General features: G+C 34.9%; 1 protein-coding gene across 1 annotated transcript in view; it reads right to left on the bottom strand.

The window, feature by feature from the left end:
• C1GALT1 (core 1 synthase, glycoprotein-N-acetylgalactosamine 3-beta-galactosyltransferase 1) overlaps positions 1–27,048 on the bottom strand; it is a 54,201-nt gene that overhangs the window by 1,877 nt on the left and 25,276 nt on the right. Inside the window, exons 2-3 of the mRNA XM_017525185.1 lie at positions 8,813–9,049; positions 5,015–5,682 (exon numbers count right to left, since the gene is read on the bottom strand). Coding sequence (XP_017380674.1) covers positions 5,015–5,682; positions 8,813–9,049 — 905 coding nt within the window. The remainder of the gene's footprint in view (positions 1–5,014; positions 5,683–8,812; positions 9,050–27,048) is intronic.

The raw sequence follows: 27,048 nt of genomic DNA, 5'->3' as shown, positions 1-27,048 counted from the left end.
TTTAAAACTGAAATTGGTTCTAACTGCAACAATATTTCTAACTGAAACAATATTCTCTTACACTCTTCAGTGTTTCAGCAGATAAAATTTTTGAGATTTCTTCAAAGCAAAGGAACAGCTATACAAAGGACAAACCTTTCTCCAACATCCGCTTTCTCTTCCTCATTTTCTCACTGTAATTTTTTGCTTGACTCAGACTTGGAAAGAACCTATAGGGCATTCAATGACTTCAAAACCTTGCTCATTAGGTGTCTACAACCAAATACACTTCATCTATATATCAAGCCAAACAGTACAGTATTTGAGGCAAAGCTCTCAAGCTAGACCTGAGTTTGAACCCAAATTTGGCAGGATAGTATATGACCTTGAGCAAGTTATTTAATCTCTATAAGCTTTAATTTCCCCACCTGTAAAAGGTGGTTATTTAAAGGAGAAAATATGTGTAAAATGCTTGGCATTACCCTTTCCTTAAAATAAATGCTCAATAAATGTTAGCTATTATTGACAGAAAAATTGTATCAGGTGGCCCTCAGGTAAGTAGGTCAGATTTAAACCTTTGTTCAGTTACGTAATTCTCATAAATTCCTAATAGAGTTGGTATGAGAACAAAGTTGAAAATAAAACAATAATACAATGAACAAGAAAACTAAGAAGATAGAAAAAGAGATAAATTAAGCAGTCAACCTGGAGTCAGAATTGGGTATCTGGAGAATACTGGAGTCATCCATGTGATACCAACAAAACTTCAGGGTCCATCTGACATCTTTGTAAAGAATGAGGGAGACAGTCTGGCAAGTTCCAAGAGAAGATTCATATTGATTGAACTTTTAATAAATCTACTAATTCATGTTTGGTAGTATATACCTTACAGTGTAGTAAAAATTATCAAGAAACTGTCCATTGCATTTTCTGTGCTGTTATCTCTGAATTTTCCTTTGAAACACACACTGGACATGTGGATTCTTAGATAACCCTATTCTTACACTTTTAGGAAATATCAGAATAAAGGCAAATAGGAAAAATAACCAGATAAGTCAACTTGTGATTATCTAAACTCTGTTCAACAGATATTAAAAATGTAAGAAGAAATAGGTGAAATTTATTTGAATATATTTTATGTAACTAAAAACTTTCATCATACTGTTTTAACATGTAGTAGTTTTTAAATGATTAATGAAACCATTCTTAAAATCAAGTGTATATTTTATATTTACAATCTGGAGTAACTACATTTCAAGTGCTCAGTAACCACACATACTTAGTGGCTACTATATACTGTCCAGTGCATATTAAACTTAAAGACTAGACCAGTAATAGTTTTTAATAAATATTTTAAATAAGATTTACTGCATTAATTATATTATTCTTATTTATTTGTATTTTACTGTATGGTCAGGATTCTGTTACTGTTAAGCATTTATGCAATAAACGACAATAAAAGAAAAAAGCTATAATTATTAAAAAACAAGAGCTTGTAGACAATTACAGTTACCCAAAAAACTCAAGAATCTCAAGTGAAGAATCATCAGAAATAAAGAGGAATTCAGTTACAAAGTCAGATTTTAAAGATGCTTAAAAAGAAAACCAAACGAAGTTTTCATATATACCAGTAAAAAGGTAAGTTTTAAATAAGCACAAGTAGAACAGTAGCAAAAATATTACATACCTATGGAAATAGTTTCTAAAACTTGACCAAAGGACCTAAAAGGCAACTTAAAAAAAATCCTGGGCAAAGATGTTATCTCTAAATTAATGAGTTTATATGCAAAGATAAAGATATGAGAGTTGCCAAAACACTTGGAAAGAAAGAGAGAAAAAAAAAGTTAATTTGCCCTTAGAATAACTTGAAACTACTGTAAAGCTACAAGGTTCAAAACAATATGGTGCTGGGCCAAAATCAAATTAGAACAATGGCACAGAATTGAAATCTCAGATATAGATCCTACTATAAGTAATGCTATAGTGTATGATAAAAGGGTATTTTAAATCAGTAATGAATTAAAAAATGGTACTAGAATAATTAGTTAATTTGGAAAAATCAGGAGCTCTCTATCTCAATTATGTGCTAATATGTTTCAGATAGAATAATATAAATAAAACTGAAAAGTAAAATAATATTTGACCATTTCTGACCTATAGAAAAGTCTGTTTTTCATGTCGAGAGATATGTATGCAAAAAATTACACATGTATTTTAAATCTACTCATTGCAACATCTCTGGTGGAAAGTCTATTCCTAAGAAGGTGGAGTGGGAAGAGAATTGCTTAAGAGTCAGTTCTGAACAAGAAATTTAGGAATATGAATTAGAATATCTTATACCCTGACTTGCTAGATAAAAATTTTCTGTATTTTTAGTAATTAGTATATAGAAAAAAAATAGGGGAAAGACAACTTATTAAATAATACATGGATAACAATAGAATTTTCGGGGCTGGGCGCAGTGTCTCACACCTGTAATCCCAGCACTTTGGGAGGCCGAGGTGGGTGGATCACCTGAGGTTGGGAGTTCGAGACCAGCCTGACCAACATGGAGAAACCCTGTATCTACTAAAAATACAAAAAATTAGCAGGGTGTTGTGGTGCATGCCTGTAATCCCAGCTACTCAGGGGGCTGAGGCAGGAGAACTGCTTGAATTCAGGAGGCGGAGGTTGCAGTGAGCCGAGATTGCGCCATTGCACTCTAGCCTGTGCAACAAGAGTAAAACCCCATCTCAAAAAAAAAAAAAAAAAAAAACATAGAATTTTAGTTTATGTTAGAATCTCCTGATGGAGAACAGACAATGTCAGAATGATGGGTCAATTTTGGTACTTTGAATTCTGTTTTATGGTCAACATAATGGGATAAATTTTTATAGAAAGAACAAATTTGCCATCCATTTAATAAACAACTACAATGTAAATAAAGGATGCACTACATTTTGTTTATATAAAGTATATTGTTAGGTATACTTCATTTGTAAACAGAAATTGTAGACAGTACTCTCAAAAGGAAGGAAGGCTATTTTGCTATTTACAAAATAATGACAATTATGATATCCCCTTGCTACTATTGTATGTGTACCCAATATCAGATACTCTTGGTAAATTCTTATATGAATTTGGATGCATTTGCTACGTTTATATTCTTGAATTTGGGTATATTTTTCATATTGGAAAGGTAGTGGCGGGCACCTGTAATCCCAGTTATTCAGGAGGCTGAGGCAGGAGAGTCGCTTGAACCTGGGAGGCTTGCAGTGAGCCAAGATTGCACCACTGCACTCCAGCCCAGGCAACAGTGCGAGACTCCATCTCAAAGAAGAAAGGAAGGAAAAGGTCAAGTCATCTTGGAATGGTCAGAATATACTAAGAAAAGTTTACATCAAAAAAGCAAAGTAGTACCCTCATTAAAACAGAAAAACAGACTATCAAAAGTTCCTTTTAAAGCTGATTACCTAAAGCTTGGGTCAGAAGTTCTAGGCCAGGGTTTCTGAACTATGGCACTGCTGATGTTTTGGGCTAGAGTAATTCTTTGTTGTAGGAGGCTATCCTGTGCATTTTAGGATATTTATCATCTAGTAAGTTTATAATGTAGTGGATTTCTATCCATTAGATGCCAGTAGCAACCTCCTAGTTGTAACAACCAAAAATGTCTCCAGACCTTGCAAAATGTCCTCTGGGGGCAAAATTGCCCTGGGTTGAGAACCACTGTTACAGATGATGATTTGAAAGTGCTGCCTTATGAGTAGCACGAAGTGTATTATTTATAGGCTAGGTCCAGAGAGAGGTAAGCACAGAGAACTAGTGACTTGCCTAAAGGCATTATTAATCATGAACAGAATTGCGTCTAAAAGCTAGGTTTCATGATTCCTGGTCTCATTCAGTTATTTACTGAAGCAATGATTTAATAGTGAACATAGCAGATACGTAATTAACACTGATCAGCCTCAATGTTGTGTGAAAAGGGCAAACTGTAGAAAGATGCTTATTTAAAAATCTGAAAAACAGTACTATATTATTTGTGGATACATAAACATGTAGGACAAATATAAAACATTCATGGTAATGAGTAATATTAAATTCATGACGGTGGTTAACTCCAGGTAAGGAGATTGGAGAGGGTACACAGGCCTCAACTACAGCATTATTTTTCTTTAAAAAACTGAAATGTGGCAAAAGATTAAAATTTGGTAAAGATGGGGGATGAATACAAGGTATGTTATTCTGAAACATCTTTACAAGTGGAATACTTCATAAAGTAATGTACTTTAGATAAAATTCTCAGGAATGTAAGCTAAGATGTCAAATGTGAGCCAAGGCTTATTAAATGCTTACTGTGTGAAAGGCGTACTATATTGTAATTACAACTAAATAAGACAGGTACATCATGTCCATCTTACAAATGAGGAAACTGAGGTTCAGAAGTCAGACAAATCCTGTCCATCCAAGGTCGTTCAGCTATTAAGTGGGAGAGCAGGATTTGACTCTAGGTCTTTCTGAACCTCCAAGTCTTTTCACGTCTTGCTCGTGATGACTAGAAGTCTCTTTACGCAGATCTTCACACAGGTTGCTCTTTAATATCACTCAGGTTTCTGCTCAAAAATCACCTCCTGGAGAGGCCTTCCTTAATCACCCAAACCAGAGGACTCTACCCCACTCTGGGTCACTCTCCATCTCCTTACTTGGCTTATTTTTCTTCAGGGCACTTACTACTAAAATCCTTTTATATCTTTACTAGTCTGCCTGTTTTTTGTACATCTCTTCATCCAGAATGTAAGATTCATAAGAACCGGAACTTGGCTCTGTTTACTTCCACATTCTTAGTGCCTGGCATATAATAGCAACAACAGATATCTGCCAAGTGGCTATTGCTGATGTCCCTGTTCTCATCTATTTTGTTATACTGCTACTCTATTTAAAAAGGCTAAGAAAGAGTCCTAGTTATTGGTCCTAAAGAACATACACATATTAACAAGTTTTTATCAATAAAATTCAGTCATTCCAAATGTTAATGTAGTAATAGAATTTCTAAACTTACCTCTATAGGAGGGTAATAGTTGTAATTCCAGTACCAAAAGGTTCTAGGTAGATAACCTTTAATTAAATGGTGTTCTGGCACAAAGGGATGAAAAGTTTCTTTTCCAGTAGTATCTCTGGAATCTCCTGCTTGTACATTTATAATTTCCATGCATTTCCCCAGTGCTAAGTCTTCAATGGAGGAAGTATGTGTACACTTGTCTGTTTTAAATGCATCAACAAATCTCTTCAAGGCTTCTTTGCTTAGTACATATCCTGCTCCTCCACTCATGTAGCCCTGCTTTACATAGGGCTTAAATCTTCTCCCAAAGTAAATGGGTTGTTTAGGGTCATATTTTGCAAGAAGCCATCTCAAATTGTCTAGTATGACATATGTGTCGTCATCTGCTTTCAAAAACCAATCAGCATCTTCTAAATAATGTTCATGAACATACTGAAAAGCTTTAATTGTTTTCCAATATAGTTGATCTCTACCTTCTTTGGTTTTCAATCCCACAGCAGGGAAGTCTTTATTTTCTTCTGAGCTCATAAACAACACTTTGTTACAACGCTGGGCCCATGTAGCTTTGACATGTTTGGCCTTTTTCTCTAGGTTTTGAGGGCCTGTCATAACCCAGCAAAGAATTTTAACTTTCTGATAGAGGTTTTCAGCGATGTCTGTGTTCTCATCTATTAAACAAAACATTTAAAAAAGTTATTTACATAAATGTAAAATCCAAATATTAATAAATTATATTGAAGAAAGCATTTTCTTAATTTCAAAAGCCCTATATATCCCTCTATTAGTGATTTAGCCAAAGGAAAGCAAAACTCAACCTAATGTGAACTGACACTCTGATTTATTGGTTTCCTGTCAATGTTGTCCAGAACATCACTGGAGCTAATAAGAGTCGACATGATGATTTAAATTCTTACTTCTTGAACTGTGGTTTACTGATTGAAAGCAGCAGCATCACCGGAAGCTTGTTAGAAATACATACTCCTAGGCCCCATCCCAGACCTACTGAATCGGAATCAGCATTTTAGTAAGTTCTCCTGGTGCTTCATAGGCATTTTAAGTGCTGCCTTAAATAGTCTCTGCTTGGCATTTCATATAAGAAAGCTTCAGCTGGTTTTCAACAGATTATTGACAGAAATTTCTCACTGCTCTGAATGAGTTTCTAAAGAGCAGGAAAGACATGCTGCTGAAGTGGCAGTTCATTTTTGAAGTTCACAAGAATCCACTATTAAGAATTTCTACAAGTACTCTGAAGTGGTGACAGTTCAAAGCACAGGAATTTGAGATTCCTTCCTGATAGTAACATACCTTATTCCAAAACGCAAATCTGCCAGTCAGAAACAGAACACAATGGTAGACTTGAGAATTGCAAGACTGGCTAGAGCAGTGTTCTTTAAACTACTGGTTTGCAAAGAAATAAGGAGCTTATACCGGAATATAAAGCAACACATTACTCTGAAAAAGACCTACTATCAGAACCAACCAGCCAAACAAAATGTCCACTTAACTAAGCAGTAAGCTTAGGGACTTAATTTACATCCTAGTGTAAGCTCATTATCTTAGGTAGGCAGTTTACAAACTGTCAGGCCAGGACCACATTTTGAGTAGCACTGGTGTAGAGGAAGAGCTCAATTGTGAGATTTTAGATGAGTACTTCTCAAGCTATCTGTGGTGAAAGGCCAATTTTTTTTTCTAATAGAGGTCTATAATTGTGTAAATATGATAAAAATGAATTATGAGAAAAATAAAACTAAAAGAAATATAAAACACAAGCCCTAAAGTTTTATTTTTAGCTTCAAGCAAAATTAATTACAATAAAAGTTTCTGCTTACTCCCAAATAAGCAAACATTCTCTAGTTATAGATCAGAATGGGTCTATGAAGCAACTTTGAATAGTGATGTTCTGGGCAGTATCCTGATGAAGCATGTGCTTAAAATTAAGGTCAAACAGTAAATTACAGAAGCTTAGGCCCATGAGAAATTAACAATTAGTTAACCAGTTGAGGGGGAATAATGGGAAAAGCTGGGTAGAATATAAAAGTATTCTCATGTCCCTCTGAATAACAAGATTCACAATCCAGAAGGACAAAAACAGACAAAATCACCCTACTTTCAGTCAGAAGGCATTGACATCTCACATCCTTGAGAAGCCCAATTTCTTGGCTACACATATATACCAAACCCTGAATGGATAGGAATGGTAAGAATCCCCAGTCTGTTTCACTCAGGCAAGGCAGTTTTGTCCTCACTACTGAACTTGATAAATAATTTTTCATTCATGAATTACTTTGTACTGGGCATGGGCTGGCATAGGAGATGAAAAAAATGAGTAAGACACATTTCCTGCTGCAGAGGAATTCAGTCCATTCAGAGAGTCTGACACACAAACCAGTAACTGCTAAATACTAAGAGATGTTAATATTATGAACAAAGGGTTCAGCTGCTGAAGGAAAATAAAGTAGTGGCTAATAAACCCTATAGAGCAGTACATGGGGACCTGGGTAGAACAAAGAATAGAAAGATAAAGCAATACTAGAAAAAATAAAGAGATGATGCAGAAAATAGGTTATAAGTTCACCAAAAGGAATGATGAAGTTTGGTTGAGTGCAGGTACATAAGTATAGCTGCAGGCCTGAATCAGGGGAAATGCACTGTGGACTGGGAGGAAAAGAGATGAAAAATGGTAGTAGCATTGTTAGAATGTACCAACATATGGGATCGGCTAGCATGTGAAGGCAAGCACCTATCATGATTTCATAGTTTCTGGCATAGAGAGATAGTAATGAGCTATATAAAATAAAGAATAGAGGAAGAAGAGCAACTTCCAGGAGTAGGAAGGAAAAGAAAAGGAGACTTAATTTACACATGTTGAGTCTGAAGGGAGTAGACAAACTTTTAGCATATCCCACATTTTGTGGGCCACTGAGCTGGACAAGTATCCATCTAATACATGTGCCTGTAGTGAGGCCTAGTACGGCTTACTGTTAGTAGGGAAGCTTGGCTCCAATTGATCATCTAAAGACATGTAGCTATGCTACAGGGCAAATACACGGTGACCAAACTGTTCCGTAACAACACAGAACACCTGCTCAGAGATGAATAACTGTTATATAAACAATCATAAAACATGACATACTTTGTCATAGTATGCATGTGCTTGCTAGTTGATAAAACTGAACCAGGCTTTGAAACCTCACCCTTCAGCATATGCTTGAGAGGTAGTGAAGAATTTACTAGCGCGAAGAGAATAGAAACAAATGAATAGTGAACCCTCTGCATCCCATAATTCCAACTGTTTTCAAGATACTTATATTACTTTCTGTCAAATAAACCATATTTTGCAGAAATCTTTGCACTGTGTTAATGTCTTCTCACAATGCCTGGAACTGGGCTAAAGACAGCAGGAAATAAATGGAAATTAAAATTATGAGGGTTGATGATGTCACATGGACAAATAGCTAAAGGACAGAAACTTGGAGAAAACCAACACAAGGGACACAAAGAACTCAACTAATTGGACCTAGAAAAACATTTTCAAAAACAAATCTAATTTGAATAGTTATGCCCTTCCCCAAATCATGGTTTCTGAACCATTTCTACTTAAAAACAAATTCAAAATTAATATCTTATTTCCTAAATAAATCCGGGTTTTAGCAACTCCCTTCTCTTGAGGCAAACCAATACTTGTTATTTAACATCTGGAATATATAGCTCATTTTAATTAGCAGATATGGACAGGGATATGATGAACTTTAGACTAAAGTACTGCTGATGTTTATTCCTTAATAAAGTAAACCATACCTTTATGTTGGTTAGAATCTGCATTGAAGTTCATTTGTCCTTCTAGATGATTCTCTCCATTATCATCTGAATGCCTCGCATGAGGATCATTATGAAGAACATTAGGCTGGGTGTCACCCTGTTCTCCCAACAAAATACTAAATAGCTGAGAACATAAAAGAAATCCTATTGCTGATCCACAGAGGAAGATTAAAATATTCAGCCAGGATTTAGAGGCCATTTCCCGAAAGTGTATTTCTGTAAGAACAAAAATTAGCAGGATGTTATAAAATCAAAGCTATATACATACCAGGAGTAAAAAGTCTGATAACACTTAGCTATAATGGAAAGTTAATTTCTTTCATATAAGAGAAGATTTCTAACAGTATTTAGCTTTTTATTATTTATGAGTTTACCCCTCTGTTTGCTGCTAAAACAGCACTTTATGGAAAATCCATAAAAACAGAATAGTTAATTAGCAGGCCAGTCATTGTTGGCATAGGGTATGGATAAGTACGTCAGTATTGCACACAGAATTTCCTATACTTTCCACCAGGATCCTTTGTGGATCCAAGACTACTTGTCATGTTGTTTTTCCTTCTTTGCTGTCAACTTTCAGTACTGAAGTCTACTTCTTTTTCAACCACCACTCATTCCCCAACCCAAAAGTTAGCAAAAACCTTTCTGTAAAGAACTACAAATAAAGTATTTTAGGCTTTTTTTTTGTCTCATGTGGTCTCTGTTACATCCTCTTTTTAAACAACCCTTTACAAATATAAAAAACATTCATAGCTTGTGGAAGACTAGGCTCAGCACAGTTTGGGGACCCATGGGCCAAAGCTGGCCTGCCATCTATTTTTGTAAATAGAGTTTTACTTGAACACACCCATGCCCATTCTTTTATGTAATGACTATGGCTACTTTTGCCCTAAAACAGCAGAGTGAATAGCTACAATAGAGGCAATATGTTTCACAAAACCTTACATAGCCTTTTATAGAAAAGGTTTGCTGGCCAGGCACAGTGGTTCATGCCTGTAATCCCAGCACTTTGGGAAGCTGAGGTAGGTAGATCATTTGGAAGTCAGGAGTTTCAGACCAGTCTGGATAACATGGTGAAACCCTGTGTCCACCAAAAAACACAAAAATTAGCTGGGCTTGGTGGCACACACCTGTAGTCCCAGCTACTTGGGAGGCTGAAGTAGGAAAATTGCTTGAACTCAGAAGGCAGATGCTTGTTGAACTGCCCCACAACCAAACCTAATGGCCCTTTTTAAGGGTTTGTTAACAATGACTACATGGTGAAGTTATACATTTCTATTAAATTCCTTTTAAGATTGGTCTTAACTCTATAGTTTCCTAGTCCTCAAGATAAGCTGCTGTCCATACATTATTTCATTTTAAATAAAATTTTATTTGTATATCCTTTTTCATTCTCACTAAGGCCATTTTGCAGATGAAGAAAGAAAAATTTAAAAAAACTAACAGGTAACTCATACAGGATGACACAATCAGAAGGAGCCACAATTTGAATGCAGGTCTGTGTGCTTAAAAAGCCCATGCCTGGCTGGGCGCAGTGACTCATGCCTGTAATTCTACAACTTTGGGCAGGTGGATCACCTGAAGTCAGGAGTTCGAGACCAGCCTGGCCAACATGGTGAAATCCCATCTCTACTAAAAATAGAAAATTAGCTGGACATAGTGGCATGTGCCTGTAATCCCAGCTACCTGGGAGGCTGAGGCAGGATAATCGCTGGAACCTGGAGGTAGAGGCTGCAGTGAGCCGAGATCATGCCACTGCACTCCAGCCTGGGTGACAGAGGGAGACTCTGTCTCAAAAAAAANAAAAAAAAAAAAAAAAAAAAAAAAAAAAAAAAAAAAAAAAAAAAAAAAAAAAAAAAGCCCATGACCTTCCCTTTCCATTACATTTCTCAAATTCTTCACCTAACCGTCACTAACAGCAGAGGGCAATGGGCATGTGTAGTGACAGTAGAGGTCTGGGAAATATAACACTAAAAATCAAAATTGCTTTGAAATATTTTGTGAAAGCAAAAGGTACAAACCAACAATAACCAACAATCACCACTACAACAACAAAAACAAAACAACTTCATATGGTTATATTTCTGGAATGGCTGACTAGGTTCTTTTAGAGCAATGAAGTACAATCAGAAAAACTGAACAAAATGTAAAAAAACAAAAAACCATACACACACACACACACACACACACACACTTGAAGACAGTGGTAAGATATCAAGGCAGTGAGAATTAGTAGGACCAAATTTGGAAGAAGAAAGAAGAGAGGCAGACCAGACATCTGGCATAGCTCTGTCCTCAAGACAATTCTCAGAGAGAAAACAGAGCTGAAGGGCAATGAAGCTAAGCAAAAATTAATGTCCAAAGTCGCTTAGGAGAAGAGGTCCTGGAAAACACCTAGGCTCTTATAGAAGACTCTGAAAGGCTACAATCTGAAAATAAGAACAAAACAAAAATAGACCAATCTTTACAAGGGCTGAAGTCTATGTTGGAATCATCTCAGCCTCTGACTGGATGATCTGCCCTACCTAGCCTGATTGCAAAAATATTTTCCTGGAGAAATATAAAATCATAAAGAACCTCAAATTATCATTACTTTTTTTTTTTGGTATATGGACATGGACAAAATTTTGGCACACAATGTCCAAAATAATAACCAAATATCAAGATGAAAATTGTGATTAAACACAAAAAAGTAGACAATAGAAACAGAATCAAAAGACTCAAGATTTTCATGTCATTAACTCTGAAATAACTGCTCTTAATAAAGTCAAAAATTCAATGGCAAGATTAAGAAATTAGGCATAGAATAGGCACAGCTGAAGAAAAAAAATTAATAAACTAAAAAGGCCAGAAGAAAATATGCAGAATAAAGTATGGAAAAACAAAAGGAGAAAAAGAATTGAGCAAAAACATAAGAATAAAATGAAAGGGTCTAATGTAAGTGTTAATTGGGACCTTTGAAGGAAGAGACATATAACTCAGGAGAGGTGGTATTTAAAGAAATAATGACTGAATATTTTCCAAAACTGACAGAGTACCAACCCTCATATTGAAAAAATCTACAAATCCCAATGAAGATTTAAAAGAAAAAGAAAACATTACCTAAGTATATCAAACTACTGAAAACCAAGGACAGAGAAAGAAAGCTTAAAAGGAGTAGTAAGATTGACAGCTGACTTTTTAGCAGCAACAACAGAATCAAGACTGCAGTGGACGATTTTTAAAGGGCTAAAAGAACAGAACTACCAACCTAGCATTCTATACCCAGCAAAAATGTCCTTCAAAAATGAACCTTATAAAGATGTTCAGAAAGACAAAATGTAAGTGAATTTATCACTAACAAGTCTATTCTAAGAGAAATTCTTCAGGTAGAAGGAAAAAAATTTCAAATACAAATTCAGAGATGTAGGAAGGAAGAGAGAGTAATAAAAAGGGTATGCATTAATGATGTAAATAAGTCCAAATACATATTGGCTATATAAAACATTTTTTGAAAGTCTCACAAGATAACAGTATTATTACCATTAAAACAAATTATAAAACTGGCATCAAAAAGTGTAAGGCGAATCCATAGAGCTTAAGCGTTCTAAAGTCATTTCACTGTCTAGGAGTTGTTAAAAAAAAAAAAAGCTAATTAACAATTTAACAATAAACTTAAAAAGACCAAGGATGCATAATGTAATCTCTAATTGTTAAAAAAAAAAAAAGTAAAAGAATGTAATTAAATTCAAATGGAAAAAATACCCCAAATCAAGGCATGTTAAAAAAAAAAATGGCGGAATATGGATTAGATGGGACAAATAGAAAATAAATAGTAAGGTGGCTGATTTAAGCCCAAACATATGAATGATTATATTAAAAGCAAATAGCCTAAAAACTCCAATTAAAAGATGAAGATTGCTAGCCTGACTCGATAAAAATTTCAGCTTACAAGAGACACACATCAGATATATTCATAAACTTGAAAGCAAAAGAATTGTTGAAAACAAAAGATGTACCATACAAACAGTAATAAAAGGAAAGCTATTATGTTGATATCACAAAAAACAAACTTGTAGTTACATGGCCTATTCTCTGTGATATTTATTAGGCTCTACCTTTATGATTTTATATACTTTTCTGTATTAACATTTATTTTAGTAAAAAGTGTATACATAAATCCCTTCATGTGTCCTCTTTATCCCATTAAGCACATACTTAATACATTCATATTTGATATAAAAATATATATCTCAAAATCTACAAGTAAAATTGACCTGCCATGAAAACACACCATGTTTATGCTGTATTACGTCAGGCTCTCTCCTGTATTGTAATTCCAGTTCAGGAAAAACAACCCTAAGAGAGGAGAGGAGAAGTAGAGGAACAGCACAGTGTAAGAAAAGTTGCTCAATATCTTGAGATGTAAATTACCCACCTGAAATTATCGTATACTTGTTTACACCTTTTGCTCTATCTTAACTGTACCATCAAGTTCAGAAAGGTAAGCCTTCTTGGATGATGAGTATATAGGCCCCACTCGACAATCTCTCTTAGAGAGATTGTTGTTATACTCACTATAAACCCCCAATCAAATTTCCCACAGGAAAAGCAAAAACAAGTTCACCATGTCTTTCTGCTGTTTTCCCTGATGAGGGGGTCTCAAATTCTCCTGCACTATTGCCCCCTTTCCCTCATTCTGATTAGCTTTTAGTGAAATCTTTATATCCAAAAGACAGAATCAAAAATATCATATCCCTCCTGTCTTAAGTGATTGTTTTGAAATTCTAAATATCTCCATTGTCTGAGGCCCAGTTCATTAAACTTTGCTGTAACCAGAAATCTTGGTTTGGAATTTCATTCAAACAGCCAAAGAGAACTGACAAGTCCTTCCTTTAACAGTATATGTGATTAAGACAATCTACAATAGAGGTATGTAATGTGAAAGTACCATGAATCAAAAACATGAATCTAAGAGAAGTAAATGAAAGGTGTTACAACTCTTAATTTCTTGTGGAGAAAGACTAGCAGAATACGATTGAAGCAGTGAACCTGCAGGAAGACTTTTAAGGTAACATTAGCAGAAATTTAATAAACTGAGGTGTCATCTAGGAGCCATACTGTAAGCAACTCTCTACATTCTCTGATTCACTGACAATTTGCCTTACAGCATGCTGATCTTGATTTTCCATTGCTTTTTGTCCTAGCTATGATTTTGCTTTAATACCATATATAGCAACTTCACCATCTCAGAAAGGGACAAAGACAAATGATAACTTCAGTGCTGCAGAGTCTACCTCTCCTGGCATTGGAGAAGAAAGCAGTAGTCACAATGCCATTCAGTACCACTCAGGCAGAAAGCACCGTGATTGAGAAGAGGAAGGACTGCAGGACCAGAGAAAATTCCTTTTTCTATCACCATAGTGGATATCTGAAGTTAAAGAAGTACTAACCCAGCTCCAGCAACTATGAATACTAACATGCAACTCAATCATTTTCCAAGGAGATGTTGAGCTTCAGAACTAACCTACTCCTACAGCACAAAAAAAGAGACTGTTTGTGGAAAGCTATTGAAGTACTTATGGACAGAGTTTTCTCAGCTGAAGAGGCACTTCTTAAGCAAGGCATCTATCCTGGGGTGAGTGGAGGGAAAATTGACTTTTTGATGTTACCTAATTTGTTTTTAACTGTAAAATGTTTTGTGATGCTGTCTGATGCCTATCATATTCTTACTCTTTCTTCCTCCCCAGAGTATCAGCACACTCAGAATGTGTTGGCTCCTCTGTGCTGCTTTTACCACATTCTCTTCCAATTTCAAGGTCTCCTGCCTTATGACTAAATAACTGTAAACTCTCATTTTTGTTTCCTGCTCCTGGGATAAAATAGCCATCTCATGGGGGTGGAACATACCCCAAAGCTCACTCACAATACTTGGCAAAAATCATCATGTCCACAAGAGTGCTGAGGTAGACTAGACTGGAAAAAGACATAGCTTAACCACACTGCACATTAGGAGGGCTTAAATACATATTTCTTTGAATTGGGTGGGGGAAACCTTTTATGCCAAGTGCTTCCAAACCTGATGTGTAATCAGAATCACTTGAAAATTTTCAAAGTAAAGATTTCCAGGCTTCACGACTGAGGTTTCAGATACAAAAGAACTGCTAGGACAACTAAAATTCATATTTTAAATTTATTTTTAAAGGGACAGATTTGTGTTCATTATTAAAAAATATTCAAGCAGGAGAGAAATGCATTTAGAAGGAAGAAATCATCACAAACCCTACTACCCAGAAACAACAATTTTAATATTTGGTGATTATCATTAGACACAGAGAGATTAGCAAACTTCCCAGAGTCACACTAGCAATCTGAATCAAGAATTCAGACTCTTAACCACTTTGCTATTATGTCTTAGTAGTTTTTTTGGTATTTATAACAGAACAACTGAAACTAGGTAATTTATAAAAAGAAGGAATTTATTTCTTACACTTATGGAGGCTAGGAAGTCCAAGGCCAAAGGGGGCACATCTGGTAAGAGCCTTCTTGCTGTTGGGGACTCTTCTCTGAAGAGTCTCTAGGGTATCACATGGCATGAGGGATACACATGCTAATGTGTTAGCTTACGTTTGTTTCTCTTCCCTTTCTTTATAAAGCCAACAGTTCCCTTCCCATGATAACCCATTAATCTATTAACCCATTAATGCATTAAACCATTCATGAGGGTAGAGGTCTCATAAACCAATCACCTCCTTAAAAGTCCTACCTATTATTGCCAAACTGGGAATTAAATTTCAACGTGAGTTTTCAAGAGGACAAATATTCAAACCATAGCACTACAGTTTTACAGAATGGGAATTAGTCATCTCATTTTTAAAGATTTAAATATTAATTAGATTTATTTGAATTTATAGGAAATAAAGAAAAGGAATCTAAGATATCCGTATGTCACCTAGACATTTGTAATATGACCCCCATCCTCTAAAGGATCCCTCTAAAAATTATGAAAGGTTTACAAAAAACAGAAAGCAGTTGGAGGCCTCTTATTTAACTACATAGCTCAATTTTAGGCAGTATCTACTGATATCTTGCTGTGAAATGTGGAAATCAGCATGGATACACACATGTACATATTTATATACACAAAAATATATTCAAAATATATTCCCTCTTCTAAACATATTAACATAATTTTTGATACATTTTTTCCAAATATTTGCATATGAAAGTGATATAAATCTTACAGTGACACACCTTACATTTACATATACAGGACATGTGAGGTACCATGTTAGAAATTTGTTTTTCCTGATCCTCACAGCATCCTGAACACTTGATAGCAGTACCCCCTACATATTACAGATGAAGAAACTGAGTATGAGAGGTTAATTAGATTGACCCAAACCAGCCAGCCAACAATGTAAATTGGAATTTTCACCCTCATTTCATTTAAAGTTCATTAGTTTTTCCACTATACCACTTTCTCACCTATACTTGTCTATTAACTTTCCATATCCTTTCCCTTTCTCTCTAAAAGGATTTTTAAATGGCATACTTAAAAGGTTATACCACCAGTAGGTCCAACAAGAAACCACTTTTACTCTATTTATAAAGCTTGAGGTGAAAATAAGATACTGAAAAGTCCACTGGGTCTAAGAATGGACTGGGAAGGTGTTAATATTTGCTGAGAGACTGGAACTGGTTTCAGACTAAATGTTCATGCCTCTGCACTTTACAGTAATCTTGCCATTAAAAAACTCAAATGTTTCTTTATATAAATTCTTAAACACAAAAGACAAACACACTGCTACAAACTTAATCCACATATTGTTTTCAGTATACTTTTCAATAAACAAAAATAAACTTATTAAGTAGAACTTTACTTGCAATAAACCCTCTATAGTTTTCATCTAATTTTAGGGAATATTTATATTGTGTTTCTTCCAGTTCCTGGTTGTAAGTAGGGGTAAGATGCCAAGCTGAGACATAAGTTTTAAAGTTCAAAAAGTATTTACCAACATAAGGCAGTATGCTATATACTGGGAACAGCAAAAAGCAAGTACCTTTCCCTGCTTTCATTGAGTTGAATCTTGTTAATGATACAGGAAAATAAAAATAGCAAAGAAAGAGATAGGAAACAACAGAATGGCACACCTAAAGCAGTGTTAAGAGGAAAACTTCCAGCACTAGCTGCTTACATGAAAAAAGACAGAAAGTCTCAAACTGATTATTTAAGCTCCTACCTCAAGACTCAACAAAAAGAGCAAAATAAACCCAAAGCGAGAATGAATAAAATAATAAAGAGCAGAAGTTAATAAAAATTAAAATAGAAAAACAATGAAGACATTATCCTAAGAGAACTAACAAAGGAACATAAAACCAAATGTTCTCACTTGTAAGTGGGAACTAAACACAGAGTACACATGGATACAAAGAAGGGAATTAACAGACACCAGAGACTACCTGAGACTGGAGGGAGGGAAGACGGTGGGGACTATGCTTAAATACACCAAACCCCCTTGACACAGAATTTACCTCTATAAAAAACCTGTAAATGTACCCTGAAACTAAAATAAAAGTTGAAAAAAAAAATGAATGAAACGAAGAGCTGGTTCTTTGATAAGATTAATAAAATGGAAAGCCTCTAGCAAGACTGAGACACAAACTACCAATAGTAGGAATAATACAGGGGATATTTCTACTGACCCTGCAGACATTAAAGGACAATAAGGGAATACTACAAACAGATGAAATGGACCAATTCCTTGAAAAACCACAAACCATCACAATCCACTGAATATGAAATAGATGATTTGAACAGCCATATAATTATTTACAGAAACTGAACTCACAATTTTAAAACTCCCCTCACCCCACCAAAAAAATCTCCAGGCCCAGATGGTTTTATTGGAAAATTCTAACAGATGTTTCAAAAATTATTTTTTAATGTTTTAACATCAACTTTGTACAATCTCTTCCAAAAAGCAGAGGAGGAGAGCAGAATTCCCAATTCATTTTATCAAGTTCCTATTACCCTGATACCAAAATCCAACAGGCAGTACAAAAAACAACAACAACAAAAAACACTACAGACCACTATCCTTCTCAGAAATACAGAAACAAAAATATACTTAAAAGTATGAATTAGCATGTTTATTCTGAGTATGTAAGGCTGGTTCAATATTCAAAAATCAACACATGGTTCATCCTATTAACAAACTAAAAAGAAAAATCACACAAATGAAAAGATGCAGAAAAAACACTTGACAAAATCTGATACTCAATCTTGACAAATAACTCTCAGAAAAACAAAAACAGAGGGAATTTCCTTAACTTGATAAAGAACATGTATCAAAAACTAACAGCTAATGCTACATATAATGGTAAAAGACTAAATGTTTTCACGTTAAGATCGTGCACAAGGAAAGGATGTCCATTCTCATCACTCTTACTCAATACAGCACTGGAAATTCCAGCCAATATAATAAAAAAAAAAAATTAAAAAGAGAATGAAAAGGCATACGGATTGTAATGGAAAAAATGAAACCATCCCTTCTTGCAGATTTGTAGATAATGTGACCGTGAAGAAAATATCAAGGATTTTGTGAAAAGAAATATCCTAGAATGAGTAAATTCCACAAGGTCACAGGATATAAGATACACATGCCAAAATAAATTGTATTTCTATATACTAATAGTGAACACCAGGACACTAAAGTAATAAAATACCATTTGCAATTGCTCAAAAAAACATGAATTACTTATGTGTAAAGCTAACAAAACATATATATGACTTCTATGATAAAAGCTAAATAATGCTAACAAAGAAAAATAAGATCTGAATAAATGGGACTCATACTGCATTCACAAAATTAAAAACTCAACTTAGTAAAGACGTCAATTCTCCCCAAATTGACATGCATGTTTAATGCAATTTCTACTGAAGTTCTAGCAAAATTTTTTTGTAGAGACAGACAAGATTATTCTAAAATCTGTAAGTTAAGGCAAAAGAAGTAGAATAGCTACAATTCTAAAAAATGAGAAAAAGGGGAGGAATAAGTCACCTGAGTTCAAGACATCACATGGCTATAAAAATCAAGACCTTATAGTTCTGGTAGATAAATAGACACATGGATGGATCAATGGAGCAGAATAGAAAACGCAGAAACAGACTCACATACATCGGATTGACTGATTTTTGACAAAGGCACAAAAGCAAGTGATGGAGCAAAGACAGCCTTTTCAACAAATGAGAGTAGACATTCCTACACAAAAAATAAACTTAGAAGTCTCACACCTGAGACAAGAATTAACTCAAAATGATCATAAACTTAAATGTTAAAACATGCAAGTATGAAACTTTTAAGAAAAAAAGCATTTGGTATTTAGAGCTAGGAAAAGAGCTCTTAGACTTGGAAACAAAAGCACAATTTATAAATGGGAAAAACTGATATTAAAGTTACTAAAATTAAATCTCTCGCTCTGTGAAAGACCCTATTAACAGAATGGACAAACTACAGACTGGAAGAAAATATTTGCCAAGTACATGTCTTAGATCATTTTCAGCTGCTATAACAGAATAGCACAAACACGGTAATTTATGAAGAACAGAAGTTTCTTTGGCTCGCAGTTTTGGAGGCTGGGAAGTCCAAGAGCATGGCACTGGCACCCAGTGAGGGGCATCCCATGGTGGAAGGCATCACATGGCAAGGAAGTGTGCAACATAGAGAGAAAAATGAGGCCAAATATCCTTCCTATCAAGAGCCTACTCCTGTGATAATGACATTAATCCATTCATGAGGGCAGAGTGTTAATGACCTAATTGCCTATTAAAAGTCCTACCTCTTAATACTGTTACAATGACAAATTTCAACATGAGTTTTGGAGGGGACATTCAAACCACAGCAACACATATCTGAAAAAGAATTCCCTTCTAAAGCATATAAAGAACTCTCAAAGCTCAAAAGCAAAAAACCAAAAATAAGAAAAAAATACAATAAAAAATGGGCAAAATACATTTCATCAAAGATCTATAGATGACAAATAAGAGCAGGAAAACATATTCAACATCATTCATCATTAGGAAAATGGCAAACTAAAACTGAAAGAGTCCTCTGCATACCAATAAAGATAGCTAAAATTTAAAAAAATAGTGACACCACCAAATAAATGTTGGTGAGGATGTAGAGAAACTGAATTACTATACATTGCTAGTTGGACTATAAAACAGTGCCAAACTACCACGGATCAAAGGTAACTATGCACAGAAAAATATGTTCCAACCCATTAAACTAACCCAATTTGTTAACTAAGTACACTATTCATCTTGACAAAATGGGAAATATACCACACAAATTTGAATGATATACCCCCAATCTGGTAAAGCTTCCCACCCCCACACACACCCGACCCTCCTGGAGTCTTTTAAAAAAATCACAGAAAAGATCAAGACAAATCTCTACTTGCAGTTGCCCCAGGTTCCAGATCTCCTATTTAACTTTCTCAGGCAGCTAAATGTCTAGAAAGACAACCAGCAGCAGCATAAAACTCCAGCTAAAATTTAAAGGGAATGATCCAAATGATGTATAAAACAATTGTATGTAGAAAGAAGTAAAGAAGATTTCCATCCACACATTTCTTAAGCAAGACTAGCTAGAATTGATTCTATTTTAAAAATAAATAGAAATGAATCGACCCTACATAAAAATCTTGCAGTGGAAAAAAAAAAAGAAACACATGATACAAAATAGAGGTAAAAGACACAGTTCTGAATACTTATTCCGTATAAAATAAGAAAGTCATAAACCATACAGAACTGTTTTGTACACATTTAGGAACTGAAGAGATTAAAGAAATTACAGAGAAGATGACAGATATGAAAGACAGGCAATGTATAGCCAAAAGAGGAAGCACTTATATTCCAAAAAGTAATAGAATAGGAAAAAAGGCTAATCTATAATAAAAGAAAATGCAGTGAAATGAAGGCCATATATCTGAATATTTAAAGGCCTCATATATGAACAAGAAAAATGCAGCATATACACAGATCAGTATTTAAAAGTATCCTGACCTTTACTCTTAAACTTTTTAAGTATCCAGGAAAAAGGCAAACAAGCAAGGCAAAGGAAAGGCATTAGGCAGAACTACAAAGGAAAAACAGGCAGCTTTCTCCTCTGTATCATCATATGGCAAAATAAATGCTGTAAAAACGAAAGTTTTGAATGGGAAAACATATGCTTACAATCTCAGATAATTAGCAAGCTGTCATTCAAGAATCAAAATCACAGGAAGACATTTTCAAGTATATAAGAACTAAGTACCCATATACCCTTGATATACTACCTAAAGATATAACTCAACAAGGAACCTAAATTGAAGAAAAGCAAAGCAAAGCAAAGAAATGCATAGGCTAGGCTACGCTACGCTAGAATAGAATAAAATAGAATGGAAAAGAAATGAAACACCAGCCCGGGCAACATGGTGAAATCCCATCTCTACCAAAAATACAAAAAAATTAGCTAGGTGTGGAGGTGCGCACCTGTGGTCCCAGCTACTTGGAAGGATTGCTGGAACCTGGGAGGTGGAGGTTGCAGTGAGCCAAGATCATGCCACTGCACTCCAACCTGGGTGGACAGAGTGACACCTGGTCTCAAAAAAAAGAAAGAAAGAAAGAAAGAAAAAAGAAAAAACCCCACGCAAATCACAAATGGGAGAAAGCATACAATGAAAGGCTTGGCAAAAGACATGTAATCTCTTTCGATATAAAACTAAAGAATCTATGTGTGGCTGGGCACCGTGATTCACGCCTGTCATCCCAGCACTTTGGGAGGCTGAGGTGGGCAGATCACCTGAGGTCAGGAGTTCCAAACCAGCCTGGCCAACATGAAGAAACCTCATCTCTATTAAAACGATTTTGAAAAATCAGCTGGGCACGGTGGTGGGTGCCTGTAATCCCAGCTACTGGGGAGACTGAGGCAGGAGAACTGCTTGAACCTGGAAGGCAGAGGTTGCAGTGAGCCAAGATCGCACTACTGCACTCCATCCAGCCTGGGCAACAGAGCAAGAGTCTGTCTCAACAAAAAAACCCAAAAAAACAGCAAAGCAAAAATGGCATATGTTGCCAATTGAAATGAAGTGGGAGATAGGAGAGAATGTGCTTCTAAGAAGTATGTGTTCTAATTTCATCACGTAAGTAACTCAGTTGTCTTTTTTTTTAAAAAAAAGCTTAATTATAAAAATCTTCACACATGCATAAAACTCATATACCCATCATAGATTGAATTATAATAAAAAATTTAGCATACTTTATTCTTTCTTCAAAGGATTATAGTATTTTAATGCAAATCTTAAACATTAAGTCATCACATTTCTACATACGTCTATATACCTCTCTGAAAATACCAACATTTTCTTAAAAGCTACAATGTCATTACTAAATGCCTAACAAATTAGCAATAATTATTTGGAATCATCTAACCCACAGTCTGTAATCAAATTTCCCCAACTGTCTTCTGTAATCAAACTGTCTCAATTAGCACACAAATGTCTTTTCACAGTTTGTTCAAATCAGAATTCAAATTGTATTCACGTTCACAGATAAAATGAAAAATAACACTTTATATAACAAATAGCTATTAAACATAAAAACCTCAATGAACAAACATTTTTATTTAAAAGAAAGCTTATTTATCAAACCTGATTCAAGATACACAACCTAATAGACAAATAACCATAGAAGAAATAAAATATGTTGTTAAAGAGCCAGACTTCAAAAAGGTCCAGACTTTCCTGAACAAAGTCTCTCAATGTGACATAAAACAATTTTTGGACTACATAAATCATTCCAGAAAATTAAGGAACAGAAATTAACCAATTCTTCTTTAATATAAAAGTTTGATGACATTATCTGACAAACAGAACCCAAAGAACAGCATAGAAAGCTTCAGTCCAATTTAACTCCAAACTATTATATAATTAAAGAGAATGATGCACAATTATTAGTAGTTATCTTAAGTTGGATCTTTTGGCAGTACGCTCTAAGATGACGCACTTGTGTGAAAGGGATTTATTAGAAAGTATTCCCTGGAAAAACTTGTAGGGAAATAGGACAGGAAAGGGAAGGAAGCTAAGCAAGGGTAAGACACCAAGGAAGGTCCCATAGAGGATAATTTTAGCTCAGTCCCTCAGGGTAGCTCTGGTGTTAATGTAGGTTACACCTCAGATTTGACTCATATCATTAGTCATTGATTAAGAGCTGTCCTCAGGAAGCAAATTTTCCAGACACTTCCACAGCGTGTACATTGGCAAAACAGGCTCTGGCATGGTGAGGGTGGCCTTGTAACAAGCCTTAGGAGCTAGATGTTGAGAATGAACACACACTAGGAGTCTGAGAACAGGAAGGAAACATAGGCCTATGGACAGAACACTGGGCATCATCGGCTACAGTAATTTTAGAATATGGAAGGTTAAAAACCACTGTTTGGATTTGCATTATGCACCTCCTAAGAGGCTGAGCAATAAATCACTCCAGTTGGATGGATCAAACTACAAAAACCAGGGGTGATTAGTCCCAACAACTTGTATAGATATTTCAATTAGTTTTTATTAGCTACTCTGAATTATCAACACCAATTAAGAATCACCAGACATTGTAAGGAATGCTCTGATAAGAAAGAAAAAGACAAAGTCACATTTAAATCAACTTGGTAGAGATTATGCAACAAGATGAAAACTTAAACAAAATACCACCATTAATATCCTGAGAGAGAAAAGATGCCATGCCATTGCATTCATGAAGAACAAGATACTAGTTTTTAAAAATCAGAAGACAAGACTCCTAAAAATTAAAATATGAGAAAAATGGAAAGCTTCAAATAGAACAGATGTAAATCAGATAAAGAAATTGCCCCAAAAGTAAGCAAAGTTAAAAGACAAGAAAGACAAGGTGATGGAAAACAAGAAAAAAATTATGATAACTAAAGATCAGTTTAGATGTCCAGATAAGAGAAGAGGAAATCATTAACTTAACATTTCAAAGACATTTTCACACTGAAAGGATCCAATGATACCCAGCATGGTAAATAAAAACAGACTCATAAAGACATATTATCGTGAAATCTCAGAATGCGTGGGTCAAAGAAGCCATCCCGCAAACTTTCAGAGAGGAACAAAAGGTCACATACAAGAAACCAGAAAATAAGTGGTTCTGGACTTTTGCACAACATTGAAAGCTAAAAAGCAGCGGAGAAACTCCTTTGAAATTCTGAGGAAAAATAATTTTCAACCTAAAATTTTATACCCAAACTATCCAACAAATGTGAAGGAAGAATACAGACGCTTTAAAGACATGACAGTTTTTGTTTAGATCAATACTCAGCATATGTCGTATTTTAAAGCACCAGTAGGACACTGATGTAGAAACGCTGAACAAGCTGTTGGAGATACAGGTCTGCAGACTGGGAGAAGATTCAGAATTGGTGACCTGTATATTTGAATTACAAATTAAAAAGAACAGTCAAATCTAAAATATAATATAGCAAATAAAATTAGGTAACACTGAGTAATTACTCATTGGAAAGGATATTCTTCTAAGTACTTTAATTTACCATATCATCTTTCCACAACCCTATGCTGGCTAACAGAGTTGTATAAATTCCTATTAATTTTAATTGCTTGCTATATGGCCTGCTACCATAAAAAAAACTCAAAAGTTAAGATTCTCTTTAGCATACTCCCCTCTTTTTACTCAGCCACTCCACTCTTAACCTAAGACAATCTTAATAAAAAATAAAAAGCATTCATGAACAGTAACTGTACATAATAAACTTCCAAGTATGTGCTAAATGAAAGATTTATAACCCCGAATCGGAATCAATACAAGGTAAAATTATATAAACTAAGTTATACCAACTAAGTAGATTATACAACTTAAATTTTAGAAGATCACCTTTTATTATGAAAACATATTAGAACATAAGTGAACACAAATATTTTACATATGATTTTATATACAATTCTACACAAGATTTTATATACAATGTTATTCCAATTATGTGCTTTAAAAAACTGATCTTAAAAAAAGACTAGAAGAAAACAAACCAAAATATTTAAAATGCTTCTAGTTTCAACAGAATGAGGGGCAACTAAGATTATTTTTCTAAATTGAGTTTAATGAATATATATTTCTTGAGCAGCTCTCAAAAATTAATCTTAGAATCCCTTTAAACTCTTAGTGAGGCCCTCTAAATGGTTATTATGTAGGTTTTATCTATTGATTATATTTTTATTAGAAATTAACTGAAAATTATTTAAGGCTTTATTTTTTTTAAGAATAGTTTTAGATTCACAACAAAACTGAGAGGACGGAGAACAGAGATTTCTTAATACTCTCTGCCCCAACATATGCCTAGCTTTCTCTATCAGCATTCCTCACCAGAGGGTACATTTGTTACAATAGATAAACCTACACTGACACACCATTACTACCCAAAGTCTACAGTTTACATGAGGGTTCACTTTTAGTGTTGTACATTCTCTGGGTTTGGACAAATGTACAATGATGTGTATCCGTCGTTACAGTATCAGAGTATTTTCATTCCCCAGAAGCCTGTGCGTAAACTACTTATTCAAAACAGTAATGTTAAACTCACTACTTGTTAACACAAATAATGTATTTTATGAAAAATAACTATGTTTCCTTTTAAAATGAGAAAGTGGCACTGCTTTAAATTTCTACAAATCTTAGTAACTGGCTTAACAGAAAACAGCTGGATCTGGAATTCCATATCTCCTTCTGCATTTAATTTGTTGCAATGTCATATATCATGTAACTTATAGGAAACCTGACTGTACACTTGTGACAGAATGTAAAAGAAATGCAAATAACATCTTGATATTAGTATAGTTGTGACTTCATGGACCTCCTGAAAAGGTCTGAGAGACCTCTTTTCCCAGACTGTACTCTGAGAATTGCTGCATTATTTTTGACAAAAATTTTCTTCCTCCAAAAATATTGAATGGCAGCTGGTAGCCTGCTGGATTACGAAATAAACAGGATAGAGGCTTGAGAGTTCTCTCATTTCTGGATGACTAGAACTTAAATGGGAACATGGTATATTCAATCTCCATTCTCTGTACAATGAAAGATGATGTTTAAAGCAGGGAAGCAAAGCTTTTCCTTAGTTCAGTGCTCTTTCCACTTGATTCAGGTTCAACTCCCATTAAGTATAACCAGGTTTGGAAATCCCAGTCTGAATGTTAGCTACTAAGGAGTATCAAGAAAACTCCCTCTCTTCATTTTGATATGATCAAGTAGTGTAACACTAACTTTGTGTATCATAGAAAACATTGAGGATGAAGGAAATATTGTGCGCTCATAGAATAGAAACACAAAAGCATTCTTACCTTTTGATGTCTGAATCTGAAATTGGTGGGAACATTTTTTAAAAATAGAAACACGGTTTGAGATTTATATCAATTTGATTTAAACCCAATTACAAGGTTTTATGTAATCTTTGGAAGATGCTACCAATTGAAGACCTTTCCAAGTGTTAAAAATTATACTAGGAGCCAAAGATATAGTACTACCATATCTTCTAACTGTACTGATTGTAAACTCTCACAAGGTGAAATGGAATATCTTACCTCTCAGAGTTGCTATGATTCTTTTTACGAGACACTAGTGTAATACACAATAACTAGAGCTTGTAATGAGAAGGCAAAGCAGCTCACCTCATTCATTCCCCACCCCCAAATCTAATATCTCTACGCTGCTCTATTTTAACCACTCTGTGATGACACTTTTCTCTCTCCATTATATTATCATTTTTCCTTGGACCAGTAACTTTTACTACTCTCTGCCAACAACCCCATAGAGACTTCACCTAACAGTTTTGTTTTAAAAATATAATACTTTCCAATGACAAAAAATTAAGTCCAACTGCTTAATTTGGTACATAGGGTCTAGCTCTAGTTTACCTTCCTGACATTTTATTTCTGACCTTCCCTATTCCTAAGCCTACACTGGGCCTTTCTCCAAGTCTTCCATGGCCTTTTATATAGATTACTTTGACTATTCTAGTCTTTCTGACTGCAGTCCCTGAACTGATTTTGTCTACTCCACAGACACGTAACTAACTTTTTTCTTTCTTTTTTTTTTTTTTTTTGAGACAGAGTTTCACTCTTGTTACCCAGGCTGGAGTGCAATGGCGCGATCTCGGCTCACCGCAACCTCCGCCTCC

Source organism: Cebus imitator, unplaced genomic scaffold (assembly GCF_001604975.1).
Source record: "Cebus imitator isolate Cc_AM_T3 unplaced genomic scaffold, Cebus_imitator-1.0 Scaffold37, whole genome shotgun sequence".
In the NCBI taxonomy this organism is placed as follows: Eukaryota; Metazoa; Chordata; class Mammalia; order Primates; family Cebidae; genus Cebus; species Cebus imitator.
Note: the sequence above shows the minus strand (reverse complement) of the source record. Positions and strands in the feature narration are given on the sequence as shown.